Raw genomic sequence first — 25,702 nt, forward strand, 5'->3', positions numbered from 1 at the left:
CTTTTGGTCTGTAATTAGAGTTTGCTTGTGTATCTCCAGTTTCGTAGATAGGCGTTACTACAGCATATTTAAGTCTGCAAGGAAATATTCCCTGAGTGATTGACTGATTACAAAGATAGCTTAGGGTTATCCTATAAAGTCAGCACAAGATTTTAATGTTTTAATAGAACTATCATTGTGAGCAGAAATCTCTAGTAATGTAATGAATTTTGTGATCTCCATAGGGGTTGACAAAATCTTCTTGGGCTTCTATCTTGTGTGGCTGCATTGAAATTATAAAATAAAGAGAACCCAAGGATCTCAGGAAATACATAACCAGAGCATTAAAAACTTACTTTTCAAAATACTCACAAAATAATAATTGAAAAATAAAAGAAACAATTGACAAACACCTCCAAAAAAACCAGATGGGATTCAGAAAAGAAAGATCAACTCTGGACGGCACAAGAACCGTGCTAAAGAACATGTGTTGCCCTTGGAGATAGAAAAGAAGTTTTGTATAGTATTAATTGTAGACTTCACAAAAGCCTTTTATCTTATAAACAGAAAGCCATTGACAAAAAGCTAGAGGAAACCCCTAATGAGTATGGAACTTATGAGTCATGTCCATACTCTAAAGCAAAGAAATAAGGATCCTTAGGGAGAATCAATATGTCAATTATTGTTTAGCCTTACACAGAAATAAATTATATAAGAATACCTCAAAGGAGGGGTATAGTGTCATGTACATATTCAGATGGTACATTAATATTATCAAAAGGAATTATAAAGCTACATAAAGATATGCAGCATGGAAGATTGGTGTGCCAAACATGACTTTGAAATAAATGTGGCAAAAACAGAGATGATGGAGCTCAGAAATTGAGGAAAAGCACCTGCATCAGCAGATATCTTGATGTGGGAGAAAAAACTAAAAATCATACCAGACTTCAAATACCTTGACAACAAGATACAAATGCATGCAGAAATGTTTCATGAAACATGTAATAGAGAAAGCAATGCAAGCAATAATGGTTATTCATGAAATAGATGGTATTAGATACCTCAGCATAGAGACAGCAAATGGCACTATTCAGAGCCAAAATCCCAGTGATGTACTGAATAGAAATTGTCGGTCCACATCTCACAATGAAAAACTTAATAACATTAGCACGTGTAAAGGTGATGTATATAAAGAAAGTGATCAGTGTGTCTAAAACTATGTGATGCAGACTCTGTATACTTGCTAGCGAGGGAATTCTTTCTGATTGAAGATGTATGGACAAGCCTGTTGCTACCCAATACCAGTGTTTTGGTAATACTGTTAAAAACATTGCCAGGAAAAAGGGAAGACATACCTCTAAAATTTTACAGCACAGGGGACATTACTGACTGAAGATGAGGCACTTGGTAACCAGAATGGCAGTCCATAGTTTCCACGAACTTATCTGCAACAACACATGTCATGAACAAATCACAATGTGTGATTGTAAACTTTATAACAAAATAGGCCACTGTTACATTGTTGAACTCTGTACTAAAAGGATAAAGTTAGTGACTATAACCACAATATGTAAAATTTTTACTTTCTTGTGTTATTATAGTTGTACTTTCAAATTGTATGTATATTGGTTGCAATAAATATATTATTATAACAATTTGATCCTTCAGATAACTTACGGGATTGCAACTAGTTGACATCGTCAACAGCAGCCGATATTTTGACATGTGCACATCCTGTGATTTTCATGGCAAACTGCAGACTGTAAATTTGAAACAACCTCAGTTTACAGTGCAGCTCCAGGAAGATCACACACACACACACACACACACACACACACACACACACACACACTGTATAGTGCCACCACACAACCAAAGAGGAATGACATCTGAAATTATCAATAGTGAAAATTAATAACCAATGGGTGAAGTAGCATTAACTCTGTCCTTCTCTTTTTTGACAAGGGAGAGAGCAGAATTCCACACAGAATTTAAGCAAAAGCCTTCATCTGTATTTATAAGGTTACTTACTAATTTAATTTCAGCTGCTTCCTTAATAACAGTATCTCAATAGCAGGAAATTGATTCCAGAATATCAGTGTTCTTATATTCTGCAGGATGACTGGTGCCGAGACAATGTTCTGCAACAGCAGATTTGCTTGGATGTTGTGTGTGTGTGTGTCTGATGCTTATGTTCAGTACACGATCCTGACCAATGGATAACATACCTCAACTGCAAGGAATGTGATAGACTCCCACCCTGCACTAACCGAGATCATTCTTTACGGAACCTAAAAGAACCTTATTTTAAATGGTGGTTGAAAATCACATTTCACATCATATTTCCACAAAATACAACCAGTTGTGTTGAAAATGGCCCCTGTGTAAGGCTAGAAGGCCATATACTTTGGTGCCACCTCGATATTATTACCAGTGATCTGATGCATAGTTTGTGATAGCACAATGCATCTGATCTGTTTTTCACTATAATTATTCTGATGAAAGATGACCTCAAGAGGAGGTAACTTAGCTGATAAACTCTCATATAACATATAGGGAACAGCACAATAAAAATCAAGGCTTTTTATTGTATTCTGCAGCAAGGAACTTTTCTAGAACCCTGTTAGTTTTTTTCTCAATACTTCTTGTGGGGTCAGCATTGAAACCAGCATGTATTGACAACAGTTCTGTTGTTTGCCTCATGACAATGAAAACTGAGCAGTTTTTAGAGCACCTGAATTCAGTCCACTCAAATATTCTTTGTATGATGAAGGTTGAAAAGGATGGCTGCCTTGCCCTCCTTGACATGTTGGTCAGGGTACTTAATGGTACTTTAGGTTGTGCCATTTATAGGAAGCCTACTCCACTGACTTGTAACTATAGGCTAATATTTGTCACCATCCTGCACAGTGTGAAGGGGTATCTCATACCCTGGCTCACAGGGCCCATGTTGCCTCAGACCCTTAGAGTTTGTTAGCTGAGATGCCAATTTTGAGGTCACTATCATCAGAATGGTGATAGTGAAAGACAGATCATACATGTGTTGCAATGTCAACAAACAGTGCATTGGGGATCAATGGTATCAGGTGTCACCAAGTCTACACCTTTTTGCTGTATTTGGAGACCATTTCCAACAGGATAAGTTGTATTTTGTAGAAATATGATGTGAAATGTTGTTTTTTTGACCTCCACCTAAGATTAGGGTCTTTCAGTTTCCGTTAAGGATGATCTTGGTTTTAAGGCGATTGACTATTGTATTCCTTAGCAGTGGCATGTCATATATTGGTAAGACTGACAGGACAGCAGGTGACTTTTGTACTGAGTGTAAGTCTCACAGACACTTACATGCTGAGCAAATCAGTTATTGCATAACATTGTCTTGCCGCCTTTCATCCTATGGAATATGACAACATGCAGATTCTGGCATGCGCTTCCAGCTATTGGTATAGTGACACTAAGGAAGCAGTTGAAATTAAATTAGCAATTAACCTCATAAACAGAGAGGGAGGTTTTTGCTTAAATTGAAATCCTGCTCTCTCCCTTGTCAAACAACAGAGGGACCGAGTTAATGGTACCACACCCCCATTGGTTATTAATATTCACTATCAGTAACTTCTGACATTGGTTGTCTTTGCTTCTGTTGTGGCAGTAGTTTGTGTATATGTACACTCCTGGAAATTGAAATAAGAACACCATGAATTCATTGTCCCAGGAAGGGGAAACTTTATTGACACATTCCTGGGGTCAGATACATCACATGATCACACTGATAGAACCACAGACACATAGACACAGGCAACAGAGCATGCACAATGTCGGCACTAGTACAGTGTATATCCACCTTTCGCAGCAATGCAGGCTGCTATTCTCCCATGGAGACGATCGTAGAGATGCTGGATGTAGTCCTGTGGAACGGCTTGCCATGCCATTTCCACCTGGCGCCTCAGTTGGACCAGCGTTCGTGCTGGACGTGCAGAACGCGTGAGACGACACTTCATCCAGTCCCAAACATGTTCAATGGGGAACAGATCCGGAGATCAAGCTGGCCAGGGTAGTTGACTTACACCTTCTAGAGCACGTTGGGTGGCACGGGATACGTGCGGACGTGCATTGTCCTGTTGGAACAGCAAGTTCCCTTGCCAGTCTTGGAATGGTAGAACGATGGGTTCGATGATGGTTTGGATGTACCGTGCACTATTCAGTGTCCCCTCGACGATCACCAGAGGTGTACGGCCAGTGTAGGAGATCGCTCCCCACACCATGATGCCGGGTGTTGGCCCTGTGTGCCTTGGTCGTATGCAGTCCTGATTGTGGCGCTCACCTGCAAGGTGCCAAACACGCATACGACCATCATTGGCACCAAGGCAGAAGCGACTCTCATCGCTGAAGACGACACGTCTCCATTCGTCCCTCCATTCACGCCTGTCGCGACATCACTGGAGGCGGGCTGCACGATGTTGGGGCGTGAGCGGAAGACGGCCTAACTGTGTGCGGGACCGTAGCCCAGCTTCATGGAGATGGTTGCGAATGGTCCTCGCCGATACCCCAGGACCAACAGTGTCCCTAATTTGCTGGGAAGTGGCGGTGCGGTCCCTTACGGCACTGCGTAGGATCCTCCGGTCTTGGCGTGCATCCGTGCGTTGCTGCGGTGCGGTCCCAGGTCGATGGGCACGTGCACCTTCCGCCGACCACTGGCGACAACATCGATGTACTGTGGAGACCTCACGCCCCACGTGTTGAGCAATTCGGCGGTACGTCCACCCGGCCTCCCGCATGCCCACTATACGCCCTCGCTCAAAGTCCGTCAACTGCACATACGGTTCATGTCCACGCTGTTGCGGCATGCTACCAGTGTTAAAGACTGCGATGGAGCTCTGTATGCCACGCCAAACTGGCTGACACTGACGGCAGTGGTGCACAAATGCTGCGCAGCTAGCGCCATTCGACGGCCAACACCGCGGTTCCTGGTGTGTCCACTGTGCCGTGCGTGTGATCATTGCTTGTACAGCCCTCTCGCAGTGTCCGGAGCAAGTATGGTGGGTCTGACACACCGGTGTCAATGTGTTCTTTTTTCCATTTCCAGGAGTGTATGTGTATGTGTGGGTGGGCGGGTGGGGGGGGGGGGGGAGATTATCTTTCCACAACTGCAGTGCATACTGACGTTTTAAATTCTCTTGCACAGTGCTTACTAGCTGCAGTATTGCCTTGAAAATGACAGGGAGTGCACCTGTTAAAATATAAATGGTTGTCAATTATGTGACCCATGTGCATTCGTGTAAGTTATCTGGACATTGTATATGCCAGGGAAAACTTGGGCCCCAATTTGATCCTGATATTTTATCCCTGATAACTTCAGAATTTCGAGTCAACACTGTCAGAAGTTTTTTCCCAAATCAATATATCTCTGTTCTAAGATAAGTATATTATGTCTGTTTTGCCTCATACATTCTGACATTTCTCAGGGGACCAATATAACCTCAACCTATATCTCAGGTACCAGTCATTCCTTTCTTCTGAAGATAATATGTGTTAGTATTTTACAATTGTGACTGATGAAACTGGAGGTTTAGCAATACTCATACCTCTCAGCACTTGCTTTCCTTGACTTGGGGGCTTCTTGAAGCCTAAGAATATTTTGCTGTACTTACATATTCTGCATGTTTAGGCCAGAAATTGTCATTATGCTTAATGTTGAATTCAAAACAACACAGTAGTAGTAAACATTGATATCTTCAGAATGAAAAAAATATAAAGAGTAATGAAGATGAATCTAAGGTTCCATGAAATGAATAAAAATTCAGGATGTAAGATGTTGTTACTATCCTTTGTATTTTTTCCAAAGAGCATTTCATTCTGCATCGATGAACCAGTGCAACTGATTAGTAGAAAGAAATAATTCTATATCTGTAAATTATAGTTTAAGCACTAGGTTATGTTACTGTTGATGCACTGATATTTCACTTACATGTAGGTAATATGGACAGCCTAACTATGAGCAGCAAAATATGGCCAAAAATAAATGAAACACTGATGAAACAAGATGCAATTGGTCGTCACTTGACACTGAAATGTCAGGTACACCCCAGCGAGAAAACAAAAGTTGCCTCAGCATCAGATTTCAAGGCTGTTCCTGAGGGAGGTTGCAGCCTTCCTTGTGAGGATGAACTTCCTTGTGGCCACAAATGTCAGAGTGTTTGTCATGTACAGGACAGATATCATGAAAAAACTAAGTGCTCCTTTCCTTGCCAAAGGTAAGACTTAAAATATAATCACAATCATTTTCATGTCACAAAGGGTCATATGCAATGTGACTGTAATTTGTAATGTTTGCTAACTGTTGTTAATCAATCACAGTCACTGAATATGGTATTATGAGTCCATTGTCTTCATTGTTACATAGAAGATAGAGAAGGTATTCCGTAATCCAGTTTTCCCTCCCTTGTGTGATGATGTGTTAGTATGTCCACATTAAATGGGTCTGAAAATTGTTTTGCGTATAATCCACATAGTTTAAAGTTAAAATGAGGTGATTATATTTAGTGTGCTTCACCAAAAGCTTATTGTGTTGATATCAACATGTGGTACTTTTACAAATACAACAGATTCCAAGGACCTGACAGAACAAGTAATGCAAAGAAAAAGAAAAAGGGTTATAGGCTCTCAGACACATTACTGGATGTGCGTCAGTCTAAAAGTATGTATGGCAAACAGAGAAAGGTAGAACTAGCAACAAGCTTTATCATAGTTGTAAATTGTCATAGCTGTGTTGGGAAAGAACGAGAACTCTAAGCACTAATAGAAAGCACTGATGCTTAAATTATTATAGGTATGGATAGCCAGAAATAAGTTCGGGTGAAATTTTTATAAAGAACCTACCCGTGTTCAGAATAGATTAAATACATTTTTGGTGGTTGGATGTTTACTTTTCTCAGAAGTCGTTTACCTTGTTGTGAAATTGAAGTAGATAGTTCCTGTAAGATATTATGAGTAGAGGTTATATTTGACAGCCAGAATAAATTAATAATTGGTTTGTTTTACAGTTCCTGTAAGATATTATGAGTAGAGGTTATATTTCACAGCCAGAATAAATTAATAATTGGTTTGTTTTACCTACACCCTGACTCAGATGATACAGTTGCTGAACAGTTCAAAGAAAACTTGGAGTCTTATTTAAATAGGTACCCCACTCATACCATTTTAGTTGGTGGTGGCTTCAATCTACCCTCAATATATTGGAAAAAAATCCTTGTTTGAAGCCAGCTTAGGCATAAAACATTGTCTGAAATTGTGCTGAATGCTTTCTCAGAAAATTGTTTTGAACAATCAGTTCAGGAGCCCACTCAAGGTGTAAATGGTTGTGAAAACATACTTGACCTCATAGCAACAAATAATCCTGGGCAAATAGGCAGCATCATGACAGATACAGGGATTAATGACCACTAGGCTGTTGTAGTGAGGCTGAATACTGTAACATCCAAACCCATCAAAAATAAATGCAGATAAAAATTTGCTGGACACCTTTCTAAGGGACAGTCTCCACCCCCTCTGATCTTACTATATAAGCATAGACAAGATGTGGTTTGAATTCAAACAAATAGTATTGACGGCAGTTGAGAGTTATAAGTGATGGTACTGATTGTGGAAATATTCTGTTGGTGCCCGCCTACATAGGGAGAAATGACTATCATGATAAAGTAAGTGAAATCTGAGCTTGCAGAGAAAGATTGGAAGTGATTGTCTTTTCTGTGCACTATTAGATAGTAGAAAAGCACAGAAACAGCTTGAAGGTGGTTCGTTGAATCCTCTGCCAGCCACTTCATTGTAAGTTGCTGAGTAATCACCTAGATGTAGATGTAAAAGAAATAATCTTGCCAGTTGATGAAATTGCTACTCCTGTCGAATTCAGAGGGGCAGTGTACTATCATATCAGGTAATGTCAGTCGTAGAATATTTGTTTCTTGCTTTGTGTGATGAGTGGATCCAACTAAAAAAAGTATTTTAGAGGCATTGTTACAATGTAAATCATTGCCAAACTAACGTCAAAAATTATTTGTACATTTTGGTCATTAATAAAACAAAAGCAGGATGTAATGAAAATACTACAGTTATAAGCATCTGTATGAAATTACAGATACATCCATACTGTGCAAACCACTGTGAAGTACGTGGAATAGGGTACTTTACATTGTACGACATATTAGTGTGTCTTCCCATTCTGTGTGCATATGGGATGCAAGGAGAATAACTGCTTAAATGCATTTCTGTATACAGTAATTAGTCCGATTTTGTCTTCAATCACTATAGGAGCAGTATGTTAGTAGTTTCTTGAAATTTCTGAGTAGGCTTTTGTAAGATGGTTGGCATCTACCTTCAAGTAGCTTTGTGTTTAGGTTTTTCGGCATTTCCATTTCAATATTCTTCAGTTCAGACAATCTTGTGACCATTTATGTTGCCTTGTTTTTATATATTCAGTACCCCCTGTTATATCTATTTGGTATGTGTACCACACTTTTGAGCAATATTTAAGTGTATGTTTGTGGTGGGTGGGTAAGGAAGTGGGGAGGGGGAGTAGTGGTGCTCAGTGACAAAGATGATATTAAAAGACAAGTCACATAATTGTTTTGCAATTAGTCTCAATTCTAGTTTCACTGCATCTTTTCAGCATCATACCAATGGATCGAATTCTTACCAACAACTACGCTTACATGAAAATACCATTGTATATTCTCACAAATTATGATACACCACTATTTTTATAAATTTTCTGATTCCAATTGTAACTCATTAGTACTGTTGTCATACGATAGTCCTTTTTTTTTTTCTTATTTCGAGAAGTGCACAATTTTATACTTTTGATCATTTTAGAGGTTCAGAGCAAAAGTGGATCAAGTCCATATTTTACTCTTACAAGAAAAGTAATACATTTTATTGCAGATAAAGAATTAAATGTTTTTTTTTACATCAAAGAATAACAAATACATGCTAATCTATATAACATGATGCACACAGACATTTTTATCAATTTAAAAGTTTTTTTCCTATTTATTTTCTATTTCTTTGTTCATTAGTGCACTGGAAAATTTCCACTTTGTACTTCAAAAATTAAACCAATGACCCTGTTTCTTTTCATCTTTTAATGCATCCTCTTAAATTACATTTTCTTTTAATTAATTATTCAAACTGCAAGATTATAAGTAAGTTCACTTACCATTGCTACTTCTTCTTCTTCTTTTCTTTCATGCAGACACTATTTAATCCCCACCTATGAATAATCTTGTTCATGAAAATCTTGCTGGTCATTTCCTGTTCTCCCTCACGTAGCTATCTTTGCAGTTAGAAACTCTTGTAATAGGCTTGATGTAATGTTGGAATGAACTTCAGTAAATTGAACATGTTCTCCTCCTTTTCACTTGCAACTGATCTATGATTCTTGATTAGTTGGTCTTGGTGGACTCTGGCTAGTGAATTAAGTTTATTTCCTTTTTTCTTCTTGATAAAATGTACCTCATTGAATTCCACCATGCCACTTAACCTCTTTAAACCTTACTGTAAAAGGCATTCCTCTGCCATACCTCACTCATCAAGTGATTAACAAATTTAACCCATAGGCATTAATATTTTGTGTTATGGTTTTGTTCTTTTCATTACACTGACTTCCAGTTTCGGTGTTTTGCATTTTTCATAGTTTAAAGTATTGACCATTCCTCTGGGCCATAGGTATATTGCATTTTGCTTGCAGCTATTTTTTATTTTACACAAGTCAGCTACCTTCACAGCGTTCAGTAAAAGTGAATGGCCCAAAACTATACATTTGTGGTCAGTTACTTCCAACTGAATTTTTGTATCATTGACTATTATGAAGAGGATGAGAGCTATCTTAATGGATTCTGTCCAGAACACACATCAGAATAAAGGGCGACGTGTTTGTGCGTTGATTATTAAATTGGAACTTTCCATGACACTTTCCTGAAGAGCTTGAATTATCAGTATCCATAAAAATTTAATCAGATTCCTCTTCCATTATTGCACTCTAACTTAATAAAAGCTTCACTAATTAATTCATACTTTAATACTTCAGTATTCTAAGACACAACTCCATTTTGTTTTCTGTCCAATTTTCTGTATATGATTTTTTTTCTGTCCAATTTTCTGCATATGATTTGCAGCTTGACATGATTGACAATAGCTCTGCCTCTGCCAGAAGATGCAATCTTGTCTTGGAGCATCAAGTAACTACCGCATCCTGCAGACAGTATATTGAACTACAGGCTTGGTTCCCCCTTTCCTTGAAGAATTACTGATATTTTGAACCCAGCTGTCGTAAAACTAAGATTTAAAATTTTTTGGACTTGGTTTATTTTTACACGGAGCCTTTCATTTAAAGCAAGTTTATAATGTATACAACACTTTGATATTGTATCAGTAGCTGACTGAATATTTGTCCTAATATAACAACGAAAATAGTCAATTTTTGATAATATAGGGTAACCATAGAGAGAAAAAATCAACTCACCAAGCAATTGCAGGAGAACACACATAAAAAAGAAAACACATATTACAATATATATATATATATATATAATAAAAACAAAGATTCCAAGACTTACCAAGCGGGAAAGCGCCGGCAGACAGACACATGAACAAAACACACAAACACACACACAGAATTACGAGCTTTCGCAAGTGAGTAAGTGTCTCTTCTTCAAAAGTTGAGGTTATTGTTGACAGCTAGATCTATACAAAATGTTGCTTGAACATCCGATGTTCAAAACATTTCCCTTGAACATGCCTCATGTTGCTTCTAAATATGTCAGTGACTCTCCATCAAAGATGACATAATGCATCCTTCCTCCCAAAAAATCTTCAGTCGAGTCACAAATTTCACTTGAAACCCTATTGTGTTTTATTTCTGTAAACAGATTCTGTCAGGTATGGAAGTGAAAAAGTACTGCATCAACCTGATTATCTTGACATATGGCTTTCACAATGTCATGTGAGAAAAAAATAAATTAGGTTTTGCATTTCCAGTGTTTTCGGAATTCATATGGATTGGCGTGGCATAGTTCATTCTGTTTCAGGTACCTGTAAGCAGATCTGACCTAATCTGTCTTTCAACTTTTTTGTTCGAGGGGTGCAGTGTATATTATGGTTAAAAATTGAGGTAACTTAATCATAAATTGTGTGTAGAATCTGTTAGAAGTTCGATTCTGCTCATAGACCTTGTTCAATTTTATCACTTTTAGCTGTTTCTCAGCATCGGTCATAGTGATATCTACATCACTTATCTTTGATGTCTCCTTCAAAATACTCTCCTCCACAATTAATACATTGTTCCCAATGCTGTTTCCACTTTCAGAAGCATTTTGATACACCTCTTGCTTGGATCGCGTGAAGCACCATCTGCGAATTTTCTCTTATCTCTCATTGCAAATCTTTGTCCTATTAACCAGATTTTCAACTTTGATAATAAAAAACAGTCTGCAGTGAAGAGGTCTGGAGAGTATGGAGGATGAGATAGCACAGTGATTTTGGTTTTTTTGTGCAATAGTCGTGCACCAACGGGGATAAATGTGTGGGTGCATTATCGTGTTGCAAGAGCCGTGAATCATCTAGCCACATCTCAGGCTGTTTCCATCTCACATTTTCTCACAGGCATTACATGTCCCAGTGGCATAATCAATTAATAGTTTGTCCCTGTGGCGCAAATTCATGATGAACTAACCCTTCAAAGTCAAAGAGAACCATCAGCATGGCTTTGATATTTGACCTGACCTGATAAAATGACCTGAAGATCTTTCTTGTCCTGACTCATGAGTTATGGGACGAACTTGGTGGCAATACGATGCATTCCACCATGTTGTGACACGATTTCATGATATGATCCAACTGAAATGTTACATTGTTCTGCAATCTCTCGAACAGTCAGTCTTCATCTGGCACGCACAGTTTCATCGGAGTTCCTCACATGAGCATCATTGGTAGACATTGAAGGGCGTCCTGAGTGAGGGTCACCTTTAACTTCTGTCTGGCCATTTTTAAACTGTGTGAACCATTAGTAACACCAATTATGGCTTAATCATTACTGTAGGCTTCCTGCGTCATTTGGTGTGTCTCTGTAAAGATTTTCTCGAGTTTCACACAAACTTCAATGTAGATGCATCGTTTCTCTAACTCTGCCATCTCAAACTTGGCAGCACAATGTTCTACGTGACTACTAACGGACATACAACAATGAAACTTTCGTTTTTTTTTTTTTTTTTTTTTGCAAGCTCCATTGCTTCTTAGGAGTGCTCCAAATTCTGGGATTGTGATACAAATGCTTCAGCTGTTGATCAATAAAATCATAATAGCTGTATCTGTGGGAGTCGTTTATTTGGTTCGTACAATAATACTGTGATGTCTTGTAAAAGCTACAATTATCTGCAGTCGATGGAAAATCACGTAATCTAAAATAATATTATTTACTTTGCACACAGCTGTCTGGGTACCGCATTCCTGACCCATCGGGAGGATCCTAATTTTTTCAACATTATGGTGCAAGTCAAGAAAGTCAGAGCCCAACTTGTCACAAAACCTTCAACACCTCTAGTTCTAGCCTTTTATACAAGTCATAAGCCTTTGATCTCAGTCAAATTTGTAGATACTGCTGCAGATTGTGAGCTTTGTTGACATTATGTGAGCAAGGCTGGTCATCTCAATCTTATCTGCTGGTCACTGGAATGGTCCAAGAGTGACTTTACCTTTAGATGATTGGCATTGTTTATTCACATGTTCTCTACAGTCTGTAGCTCACACCTCACTCACTCAAATGCTGCTGCAGCAGAAAATACACAGTGAATCCACAGGGTTATCCTTCTTATCTCTCACTGCCAGTGTCCTAAAGTGGTATAAATATTTGCTGTACAGTTAAAACTGCTGATAATTAATAGACTGCTACAGACTTGCCTACATGTGAATTGTGGCACATGAATGAGAAAAAGAAGAAAATTTTAGATTCATAAAGTAGACTGTGTGTAGCAACCAAAGAGCTGCAGGAGATGGATTTGAAATTCATAGCATTTTATAGAACAACTGAACACAGCTACAGTGATTTTGCACAGTTAACTTCTGCCTTAACACAGTGTTAATTTTATTTTGAAAAACCCAAATGTCTTCAGATGTATGTCCACAAAGTTAGGGTGCTAGTGGTTTGTTCTTGTTAAATATTTTATATGTGAACACCATTGTGTTTATATGTATGAGAAATTTGAGGCTTTTCTGCCACTTTCCTGCTGTTTTTAGTATTTATTTCTTCTTGAAAATGCAAGTTTGCAAATCTCACAAAAGAATACTCCAGGTATGTTGTATTTATTTGTTATTTGTTCCCTTTGACATGCCAGTAATTTTATTTTGATTGTTTAATGTACAGTATATTGCAAATATGTCATAAAAATTTCTTTGCCACTTGACACTACCAGTCAAATCCCTCTGTAGTAGCCGGAGATTGTGAAGTTGTATTAAATGGGATTTTTTTTCCGGTTCCTTTACAAAACTAATTTTCAGAACCTGCTTGTTCATTTTCTTATTAGATCAGTACAGAGTTGTGTTCAAGGACACAATGCAGGTGAGCTCACTTGGTAGTGTGGATGCCAAATCATTGGCAGATGGTTGGCAACACATTGTGAGTGATTTAGTGATGGGTCACTCTGTTGTCACGCTCTCTGCACCCGCTTGCATCTGCAGTGGGTTTCATTTGTGTTGCTCCCATATGGGGAGGGCCTAAATGATACAAGATATTAGAGGTACAACATGTGCAGTATCCACAATTCAGACAGGATACATACCCACAAGTGAGAAGTAACTTTGGGGTAATCTTGAGTCAACTCTGCAATATAGTTAGAAGTGAGGGTCTATGTGATATGAAGAGAGGGGCACACAGTTGTTAAGATATTCATAAAAGATTCAGGAGAAAATAAAATGGAACTGAGATTATTTTGTAGGCTGGTCAGTATTGCCAACACTAGTATACTCACTTCAGTGAACGGAGTTTTTGTCAGAAAACATTTTTTGTAGTGCATGAGATTTTTCCAATGTTTGAAGTGAGTCACTAAGTTGATTCTGCATAGCATTCATATCTTGATTCATCATGTCATGGGGGGGGGGATTTCGAAATGAGATAGTAACTGGGCAGTGACCAGTCAAATTCGTTGCACATGAGACAGTAAACTGTCTTCAGTATGTCCCGAGAAGAAACAGTCTCTACAAAAGGCACTGAATTGTGTTGTTCATGTGTAAGTAAAGATGCTGAATTGTGTTACCAATGTCTACTTGGAGACCAGCCATATGGAACAGCACTGGGTTGTGCTTATTCAGCGGCAGTTGGTGATTTGGTCAGGTGGAGAGTGGGATCTTATTTCTGCAAATTCCTGTAAAACAATATGATGGCATTCTCGATTATGGGGGCTACATGTCTGCACTTTTGTGGTAGAAGTTTTCAAGTTCATGAAGTTTGTACATTACTCCACCATACAGACAATGGTGAAAACTGTGTAACAATATCGCAGTAGAGCAAAATGGTGCAAACACCTGACAAAACCAGTGGATAGGAGAGGCAGAAAATAAAATATAGAGGAGTAAGTAGAGCAAAACACGGCTGAAAAGGGCATACTGGTTAATTTTGGGACAATGTGGAGTATGTAGCATACAGATGCAAAAACATGATGCATTAGTTGCACAGGGGTCTACTAGTCATATGAAACAAAGTTAAACCAGAGGGAGTCACATTTGAACAAAGAGTGTCATTGTTTGACAAAGACAGATGACCAGACTGGACAGGCATTTGCTCGTAACAAGCTGTCCAGTGGGAGAGAAGTTCTGTTCAGCAGTGGTAATATCAAACTGATATGCTTGGAAACCTATAATGCAGAGAGAAAACTTTACAGCAATGATGAATATACAACATTTAAGCAAAATTTCTAGTTAATCAGGAACCTAGAGAGGTGAAAACATCCAGCAGAATAATCAGTATGGCCAAACAGGAGTGACACAGAAAATACTGATATGATCTTTCACCTAATACTTAAGATAAGATCTGTTATTAATCCCTAGATCATTAATTATACAGAGAGTCAGAACATAAATTGTAGTGATGGGAACCTGTTGGTTGCTGTGGAGCAGTTTTACTGGATACTGGCTTATGTGCTGAATGATTTTTTTATGGATTCAGCTGGATCAACTAAGGCACATGGTGTATTGCTATCTTAATACTTAATTAAATGAAGAAAATAAAACTACAGTCTTCTGATTCGACATTGACTAACAATGTGTCATGCAATATCCGGAGAGGTCCATCGCAGGAGCATGTAAATTACTTTGTTCTCCCCTGTTTTATGGTGGCATGTCATAGCATCACATAATCTCCTACTTGGTATAGTGACATCCCAGCATTCTTTTGACTAAGTTGGTGTTGCCTCCATGTTTTGGCTGCACTGTTCTGCTGAACTCTCTTCTAAATGATCTTTAATATTTTAGCCAGGTGCTCCACTTCACTGAAATTTATTACAGGCAGCAACTTCTCAATCTCGAAAGGGACATGCATTTTGTGTCTGTAAACAACCTGTTAAAGAATCAACCCTGTTGTTTCATGTACCTGCCGTTGTATGATAAAGTCATACATGGTAATAGACAACACCATTCTGAGTGGGAACTTTTCATGTAATATGACAACATTTTAACACACTTGTACAATAAGATTGGATATAAAGTTGGTCTCTTTTTAATGGCCTCTGGACTTCTAAATGGTAGTACTGAATGAGTGATAGATGATTTGGCAGCTATCTCAGTAGTCATGTCTTCATTTATTATCAAAATAAGATAATGAGAGAAATGGTCAGTGATGGATAAATTTTCTGTTATTTTGAGCTCTTATAGGGGACGGTCTTGAGATATTGAGGATATGAATTCAATAGGTCCTGCTGCCTCAATAAAGTTAAAGAGGTCCTCTTGGTCTTTGTCCAGGCACTCTCTAAGTGTCAGAAAGAAAGTTTTGAATGTAATATTCTACATCTTTCTTTCATTGTGACCACCAATAACAGCCTGCAATGTGTGAATGCATGGTGCTTTTACCACTATGACATCTCTGTATGCTATCATGACATTGAGTGTGCACTTGAAAATAGTCTTGGGAACTACTATCCATACTCCAGGAGGCACTTTCTTTTGTAAAACGTCATCTGTTGTAATAAAATCAAGTGAATTAGACAATTAATTACACACAGCATCAGGTTTTTGTGCCTTCTTTAAGTCTGCAGCAAGCAAATCATCTATTTGTAGGTTCATAATTTTCTTTCTTACGACACCTGCATTTTGATTAATTTGCCAGGCTTTTGTTTAACTATGTAGTCATATTGACTGAATTTTAAGGTCCTCCTAAAAAGTCTGCCACTGGGATCTTTTTAACTCGGTAGCCACTGTAAAGCCACATAATCATTAATTACAATGGAGTGTTGTCTGCATAGGTAACAATGAAAGTAATGATTTCCAAAAACAAATGCAGAAGTTCTTTTTGTGTAGTGCCATACGGTGTTGTTAGAATCACATGGTAGTGTAAAATCTGAATAAGCCAGGACAGTTGAACTTGCAAGAATTTATTTCAGTTTTAGCATGGCACTCTCACTGTGTTTTGTCCAGACAAAAGCAGTTACCTTCTTCACTAATTTTATTAGAGGTTTTCTGGTAGCTGCATAGTCTTAAGTCCTGCCAGCTTTGCACTTTTTGTATAGTTGTTGATACTGTATAGTCTTGTACCATGGGGAGAAAGGAGAGGATGTTGTTTGGCGGCTGGTATCTCTTTCTACCACACAACTATTAACAGGGTTCTTTATTTACCAGCTCAGAAAGCTACTTACCTCTAAGCAAGTTGTTGTGATATAAACTCTTCCGTAATAGTCCATATTAGCCTCAATGCTGGCGAAGTCCAAGTCCCGCTATAAACACTACACTTTCATAGCTGGTGACATGAACTGCTACACGCCAACTAGAATAGTGATTGAGCTAGTAACGGCGACTGTGACTCTTGACTCCGACTGACTGTCTACGTTTGACTTGGCCCTCCAATCTGCGGCAGCGATCTAAATACTGACGGTTGAGAGGGTGTTGGCATTGCGTTGCTTTAGAGTCTGTCTTTGGCCTCTCTCCTGATAGACGAACATGATTCAGTGACTATTACCGATCTTTGTGCAACCTATTTGCTGATCGTTGCACTGGTGAGAGATTTCACCAGCACTTTGCCCCCCACTCCCCTCCTTAGCCCTCCACCCCCACCCCACAAAATGCTGCACCATTGTTATGTAGGGAGGCTGCAAATTACAGCAGGGAGGGAGACAGGACACTGAATGTAGAGATGAGCCAGGAACCACGACTGGAGGATAGCATGCTCCTAACCGCACCCCGCCATCTGGCTTGTGAGGCAACAGGAACATCCTCCAAAAAACTGTTGCCAGGGCACACGTCCAGGCGTGAGGGCATGTCCTGGATCGATGATGGTGGTGTTGGTGGGTCCAGGTCCAATGGGGTTAGTGAGTGGGGACAGTGGGGCTGAGAGTGCATCGTCATCCTGCTCCTCCTGGGATGCCCTGGTGGCACCAGTGGGTAGCTGGAAGGCTGCACGGTCCCTTGAGGTCATGAACCTGGGGGAAGAAAAGCAGCAGAATCGTGAGGCAAATGACAGTCGCAAATTTGGTTCTGGTGCCAGCATTGCAAACCATCGGGATGTGCGATCAGATACATAGAAGAGCCAATGCGTTCTTGGATCACGCCTCTTTCCCAGCCCCCACAGTTGCTGTAAACCCTGAAGAGAACAACATAGTGCTCCACAAAGCTATACTTGCACACCATTAGCGGTGCCAGATGCTGTGGTGGATGCAGCAAGTGTAGCAGCGTCCGATGGTGGTGGCCATGCAAAAGTTCCAACAGTGACGGTCTGTCTCTTGGGTGGGAGTGATAGGAAGTGAGAAAGAGTTGCAGGTCCTGTTCCTGTCTATGTGTGGTGTGAAGCTTGGCTGTTTGTTGTTTAAAAGTGTGTACAAGGGATACTGCTTCTCTGTTGGACTGTGGGTGAAACAGAAAACTTGTTAAATGACGAATGCCATTGCCTTCACAAAACTGTTTAAAATCGTGAAGTGAACTGTAGTCCGTTGTCCAACACAAGTACTTGTGGCAAACCTTCTATACAAAATAATGAGCCAACGAGTGATCCAAAATGGTCTTGCAAAGTCTGTGAGCATTTGTTGCCATGGCGATTTGAGTCTTAGGGCAAGCTGAGAATGTTTGTGTCAGAGCATATTGGTTTTCAGCGCATACGTGACACTATGACGACGTCTGTTCAATGTGGGCATCCGTGCCCTGCCGAGTACAGTGGCGTTGCGTTAACTGTTTAGTGAAAACAGTTCCCCAATGTCCTCGGCGGAACTATCGCAACACAGTATTTTGCAACACTTTGGGAATAGGTGCGTGCAATTTTCCACTGGCATTCTGAACTAGAGTCACAACCTGTTGAACTGAAATGTTACACCAGTGTGCAAAATATCAGCACACAACTGAGTTCTGGGTAATGTTCAATGAACGAGGCCAAGACATGAAAATGTAATGCAACAAAATCTTCAGATCTGAGTCTGCTTCTGTGGCCTGTGCGATTTTTCTTTAATGCAAGAGAAAAGATTCCAGCAATTCAGATTCCTACACATTGAATTGGAAACAAGATGTGGCAGATGCATCGAAGTCAGAGTATGGGCCAATCGGAAGGCAAGATAGGGCAGCTGCATTGCCATGCTTCCATACTGATATGCTGAAGCAACAACACCCAACATTGCAATTTTTGAGCAGTGCATGTAGGAACTGGCTTTGACAGATGAAACAAGGACTGCAAAGGCTTGTGATCTGTCACTAAATAGAACTGGCGATCATACCAATAGTGATGGAATTTTGTCACACAATACATAATAGTGAGAGCTTCTTTTTCAATTTGAGAATAATTGCACCTATTTTTGAGTGAGCAACTTTGAGGCAAAAGCAATAGGTCTGTCTTGTGCACCAATTCTGTGTGAAAGCACAGTGTTAATTCCATAGGAAGAATCGTTGATTTGCAAAACTACTGTATGGGAAGAATCAAAATGTGCTAAATATCTGTCACTGAGCAAGGCGTTTTTTAAATTCTGAAATGCATCTTGACAGCCTTTAGTCTACCCAAGGTAGATTTTTTGCGACTCAAGCGGTGCAATGGAGACGCGATCTGTGCAGAATTCTGAATGAACCGATTGTAGTAAGTCATCTTGCCTAGTACTGACTGCAGTTCAGACACATTGTGAGGAACGGGTAGGTAACGGATTGCAAGCAAATGAAATTGGATGGGATTCACATCCTGACTGTTTATCACATGACGTAAGTACTGTAGTTCAATTTGAAAAATGTTACACATCAGCTAAGTACTGTAGTTCAGTTTGAAAAATGTCACACTCTTCAAAATGTGAAGGCGACCAGAAGGCTTAGGCAACAAAACAAAAGGACTTGCCCATTAACTAGCTTGAATGGGAGCAATTCTTTCAATTCACAGGCTACTTTGTCTCTTAAAGCAAATGGAAAGGGGCAGGCCCAAAAAAACTTAGGCTGTACATTGTCTTTCAATGTAACATGCACTACAAAGTTATTATCTTTTCCCATGCCTTCTCAAAACAGTTCAGAAAATTCTGTAAGCAAGCTAGTGGCACTGTCTTTTGGATCACAAGACAATGTGGAAAGTATATTGTCTTGGATGCTGAGGACAAACAAAATGAAGGCATCTAAACTTAAAATGTTCTCACTGTCTCATGATTTCAACACAGTAAAATTCACAGTCCTAGTGTGAGATTTGTAAATGGCAGGCAAACTACACTGTCCAAGCACTGGAATTTCCTGTCTGTTGTAAGCAGTGAGGTGCTTGCTAGATTTAGAAAGGCATGGTGAGCCTAACTGTTTGTACATGGCATGATTAAGCAAAGTTACTGAGACACCTGTGTCTAACTGAAAGTTCACATAATGGCCAGCAATTCGTAATGCGACAAATAGTTTGTTAGAACATCGTTGCACAGCAATATGTCGAGAAGAAGGCACAACCTTAATCTTACTTTTGTGAGAATCTGTTGTAGAGTTGGAAAACACAATGTTCACTCCACATGCATGAGCCTGTTTTTCCTGGATACAGACAAAATTGGTGAGTTTGTGCCATTGCAAACAAACTGCTTGGACATGGCCTTATGTCCACGTTGTGTTACATAACGGGCAATCATGTCTGTTATGGCCAGCAAAACATCTAGGGCAAGACTTCAGTACATTCACAGGTCTGTTTAACTGTCTACGTGGCTGTCCGTTCATCTGTGTATGCACTATTTGTTGTGGCTGCTTGGGGCAGTCGTGAGCAAGGGGCTAATCTGCCCAACAAATCGGGGCCTGGTCAATCTCATCGAGTGCTATGGCACCCGAGTCATATAGCTAGAGGAAGAGATGGATCAGAGTACTTTAAGATCTGTCTCATATTCAACTATCTGAGACACTGAATGTTAATGCATCTCTAATCATTAAATCACTCTAAAAGCTGCCACAACTACACTTAAATTTAGACCTCCTAGTCATGCCCTTTAATTCTGTGTACCACTGATGGGACATCTATTCCAGCTTTTTCTTCAAACGAAGGAACTGATATCTGGCTGCAGCTACTTGAACTTGCTGGTCATAGTACTTGGTTAATGCAGCAATTACTTCGTCATAGCTGAGTTCTTCAGGAGACGCCGTTAGGAATAGTTTTTGTTTTAACCTGAACACTGGGGACCCTGCAATTGAAAGAAAGTATTGTAGCTTTTCAGTACCTTCAACACGATGAACTTGACAATATGCTTGGATCTGAGTCAGGTATTCACGTCATTCCTCTTCTGTGCCGTTAAATTGGCAGAATGTTGGTATGCTGGTCGGTGGCACTTGTCGGACTGATTTGTTGCTTCGTTGTGCGGCCGATGCGGCTTTTGCAGACAGTAGTTGTTGTACCATCGTCAGCAGAGTAGCAGTTTTTTGGTTCTGGAACTGACAAATTTGTGCTAGATCCTTCACATTGGTCATAAATTAACAAAATGATCACCCCTGCAATCTAAAACGTAAGAGAAGGAAGCAAAATCTGCTTCTGCACTGAATTATCCTCATCGCCAGTTTTCTGTCATCGTTCACACTGAAGACTTTTGTACCATTGGAAGCAATCAGAGGATGATGTTTGGTGGCTGGCATCCTCTTTCTACCACACAACTGCACACATGTATTAACAGGGTTCTTTATTTACCAAAACAGAAAGCTACTTATCTCTAAGCAAGTTGTTGTGGTACAAGCTCTTCCTTAATAATCCACATTAGTCTCACTGCTCGCGAAGTCCTGCTATAAACATTACACTCCCATAGTCAGTGCCATGAACTGACAGACACCAACTAGAATAGTGACTGAGCTAGTAACTACGGCCAAATACGTCTGTGACTCCGACTGCGACTGACTATCTGTGACTGACTGCCCCCCCCCCCCCCCCCAGTCTGTGGCAGAGATCTAAGTACTGGTGGTTGAGAGGGCATTGGCAGCACATCACTTGCGAGTCTGTCTTTTGCCTCTCTCTTGATAGGTGCACTTGATTCAGCACCTGTTATTGATCTTCGTGCAACTTATTTGCCGACTCGTGTGCTGGTGACAGCTTACGCCAGGACAGTGCTTAGACATCTTCCGTATTCTGTTGACAAGCATACAGGATTTCTAGGATACTTTCACTGAGTACCGTTGTCTATCTATATCTATCTATCTATCTATATCCAAATCCTGTTCCAGCTACTGCCGGGTCTGGTAGCTGACGAATCCTCTCCATTTGGCTTGGTCCTCCCACCACTTTTCTTCCTCCACTTGCTGCCAGGTCACACCTCTCCTTTCAACAGATATTCTCATTCCCCATTTTCCACTGTGTTCTTGGGCGCCCTCGAGGTCTTTTCCCATCCATCTTTAGTTCTTCCATAATTTTGGGGAGTCTCTGCCCGTGCATCCTCTTAACATGCCCATACCATCTTAATCTCTTTCTTTCAATTTCTTCTCTCATACTTTCTTGTTTGAGGTCCTTTCTAACCTTTACATTCCTTACTCTGTCCATTCTTGTTTTTCCCTTAACTGCTCTGAGAAATTTCATTTCCCCTGCTTGCAGTCTGCTCCAGTCTCTTTCTGTCATTGTCCATGTTTCTCCACCACAGGTGACAATAGGGACGTAATAATTCTTATACATAAGGAGTTTTGCTCTTTCTGAAACCTCATTATTCCAAATCAGATGTTTTATTGTTTGGTAGAAATTGCCTCCCTTCTGTAACCTCCTATTAATTTCGTTAGTTATTCTTCCATCCTTAGATATTTCACTCCCTAAATAAGTGAAACTTTCTACCACTTTGAGGGGTTCTCCATTCAAGGTAATATTTCTATTGATTCCTTTCTCTCTTCTAAATACCATTACTTCACTCTTATCTTTATTTATTTTTAATCCACACCTTTTCATTATTTCCTTCCACGCATCAAGCTGTAACTGTACATCTACCTCTTTATCACCCCATATTACCATATCATCTGCAAAAATCATCTTTTTGTCTTTTTCTTTTACTATATCTTTAACTGCCCTATTCATTCCCTCCATCACAACATTAAAAAGCGCAGGAGATAGAATACTTCCTTGCTTAAGTCCTTGTCTTATTTCGAAGTATTCAGAGTTCCCCAATGGTGTTCTAATTTTACAATTGTGGCCTCTGTACATTGTCTTTATAACATTAATGTATCCGTCTTCTATATCTATCTTCTTCAGTTCTTCCCAGAGTCTTTCCCTGTCAACCGAGTCATATGCCTTTTCTATGTCTATAAAAACCATTATCACCTTTTTGTTATACTCCCAACTTTTTTCCATCAGTTGACGGATAGTAAATATCAGGTCGATCGTGCTCCTTCCTTTCCTAAACCCATGCTGTTCTTCACTCAGCTCCTTTTCTATCTTTTCACTTATTCGATTTAGTAAAATTCTTTCAAAACTCTTGGCTGTATGACTCATGAGGGTTATTCCTCTGTAGTTTTTACAAAGACTTTTATTGCCTTTCTTGAAGATGGGAACAATGTCTCCTATTCTCCAGTCGTCAGGTATTTCACTATTTCTCCACACGCTTGATAGTACTCTATACAGCCACTGCATTCCCACTGGACCTACTGCTCTTATCATGTCCACTGATACTTCATCAGGTCCTGGGGCTTTCCCCCCATTCATCTTCTTCACAGCTTTTTCCATTTCTTCCCGTGTCATTTGTCCTAATTCTGCTTCCCAACTTCTCTCAATTTCTCCATTATTTGTTGTTTCCTCATGTACATGCTCCTCAGCGTTTAACAGCTTCTTAAAATGTTCTTTCCAGAGATCTTTTATATTCCCTGGATCTTCAATAATGGTACCGTCCTCTGTTTCCATCTTTACTGATACTTCAGAAGCCTTCCTTTTATTTTTCATCATTTTATAGAACATTTTCTTATTGCTCTTCACATCTTCTTCAAGTTTTGTCTGTAAACTCTTCCCATGCCTTTTTCTTTGCTGTTTCCACTATTTCTTTGCACTTCTTCTTTTCCTCTATATATCTTTTATGGTCTTCGTCATTTTTAGTTTTCCACCATTTTCTCCATGCTCGATTTTTTCTTCTAACCGCTTGGATTGTGGTATCATCCCACCAACTTGTCTGTCTTATTTTTCCTTTCCAGATGTTCTGCCACATACTTTTTGTGCTGCTTTGACTAAAGCGTCTTTGAATAAACTCCATTTTTTTCCTACATCGCAGAAAACTTCTTTTGGAAATTTTTGTGTTATTAATTCTCTGTACTTCTCAGCACATTCACTCTCCTTCAATTTCCAATCCCATATCCTGATCACTTTCTTCTGTTTTCTATTTTTCACACACTGATTCATTTTCCATTGTCCCACCAGTAATCTATGGTCTCCATCTGCACTCACACTTGGAATTACCTTCAAATTTGTTACTTTCTCTCCCCATTCCCTATCTACTAGAATATAATCAATTACACTCTTCGTTCTTCCATCCCAACTGTATTTGGTGATAACATGACTTTCTCTCTTCATAAACCAGCTGTTTGCTATTTTCATTCCGTTCCTCTGGCACAAATCCAGGAGTCTTTCCCCTTCTTCATTTCTGCCTGCATACCCAAAACATTCCCAATACTTGCTCAAATCCCTTTCTATCTTTGCCTACCTGTGCATTAAAATCTCCCATCACTATATTATTACTCTCTATATGGTTTTCTAACACATTTTCAAAGGCTATCTTCTCTTCTTCACTACATCGCACTTGAGGTGCATTACTTTTAGTGTTTCTTTTTGGAATCTCAGGTTTAAGATTATGATCCTGTCTGATATATATCTCACATTTTCAATACAGCTTTGTACATTCTTATTCACCATCACTGCTACAACATTTCTCCCAAACCTGTTATTCCCACTCCAGCACAGTTTTACTCCTCCTCTCAAATTCTTCTCACCTTTTCCCTTCCACTTTGTTTTGCTTAATCCTAATATATCTAACTTCCTCTCTGTTAGTACATCTGTCATTTCTTCCATTTTTCCATTGAGGGTTAATATATTAAGGGTGCCAATATTTAGTTTATTTTTTAGTCCAGTTGGTTTCATCTTCTTGTACTGATGAATATCATCAGGTCTCCCATCATTTGCACCAGTACTTGAAGCAGTGGGGTCAAATCCTGAGTGGTTCGTTCCGAGTCTTGTTTGTGTTTTGAAAGCAATATATGAAGACTTTCCTACTGGCTTCCTAGGCCTAACGCAAGGAAGGATTTTCTGTTGGGGTTGTCTCCCTTAGCCTTTGGAGTTTATCCTCCACCACAAGGCAGTGGTTCCCTTCTCATTTAATCCCCAGAAAGGAGGGTTGCCTCATCTGCCAGCTACGCCGTTCTGAAGTCTTTCTTCTCCGCCGTCGCTGCCATTAAGGTCTTCACCCGTAACCCTGGGCATGGGTTCCGTGTTATACCCCACGGGATTGGGTCCCTGCCTGAACTCAGCCATCCTAGCACTCCGTCCTACTGAAGTGTAGGATGCCCAACCCCGTGACGTGGATGCGCCGGACAGGAATTACTCCAGTGGAGGAATAGGGAAGGGCACCCTACCTCCCTGGAGCCAGGTTAATGATTGTGTATGGTGCCACAATCAAAGTTGTAGTATGGCATAATTTTTTTGGTGCAGTACATCCGAGGTTACAAAAAAGTTCATTCTTCAGAAGCTTGCGGTACAAATATTGCGTAACATTGTAAACCAAATATCTTGTCCGAGCCTTTTCAGGGACCAAGCGATTCTTATATTTATGTGCCAATACATGGAGTGAGAGTCAAGAGGAAGATAGTATCAGTGATTCTGAACAAAAAACTTCAAATGAATATACTCTTATGCTCTTGTCTTAAACTGTATCTAGCATACAAATACGTGAAAATGACAGGCATCAGTCACATGTCCTTCACCAGCAATATGTGCAAATACAACCAAAGTGACATTAGACTGTGTAGTGTTGCCTTTACTGAGCATTTCAGTGTGCACTTCACAGATTAGATTAGATTAGATTTATACTTGTTCCATAGATCATGAATACGACACTTCGTAATG

General features: G+C 39.7%; 1 protein-coding gene across 2 annotated transcripts in view; it reads left to right on the forward strand.

Moving 5' to 3' along the window:
* The window catches only part of LOC126336770 (NFX1-type zinc finger-containing protein 1-like), a 448,808-nt gene that overhangs the window by 206,951 nt on the left and 216,155 nt on the right, over window positions 1-25,702 (forward strand). For both annotated transcript variants that reach the window (XM_050000781.1, XM_050000782.1), the window contains one exon: window positions 5,954-6,233. In XM_050000781.1, the coding sequence (XP_049856738.1) occupies window positions 5,954-6,233 (280 nt within the window). The remainder of the gene's footprint in view (window positions 1-5,953; window positions 6,234-25,702) is intronic.

The sequence above is a fragment of the Schistocerca gregaria genome, chromosome 2, assembly GCF_023897955.1.
Source record: "Schistocerca gregaria isolate iqSchGreg1 chromosome 2, iqSchGreg1.2, whole genome shotgun sequence".
Lineage (NCBI taxonomy): Eukaryota > Metazoa > Arthropoda > Insecta > Orthoptera > Acrididae > Schistocerca > Schistocerca gregaria.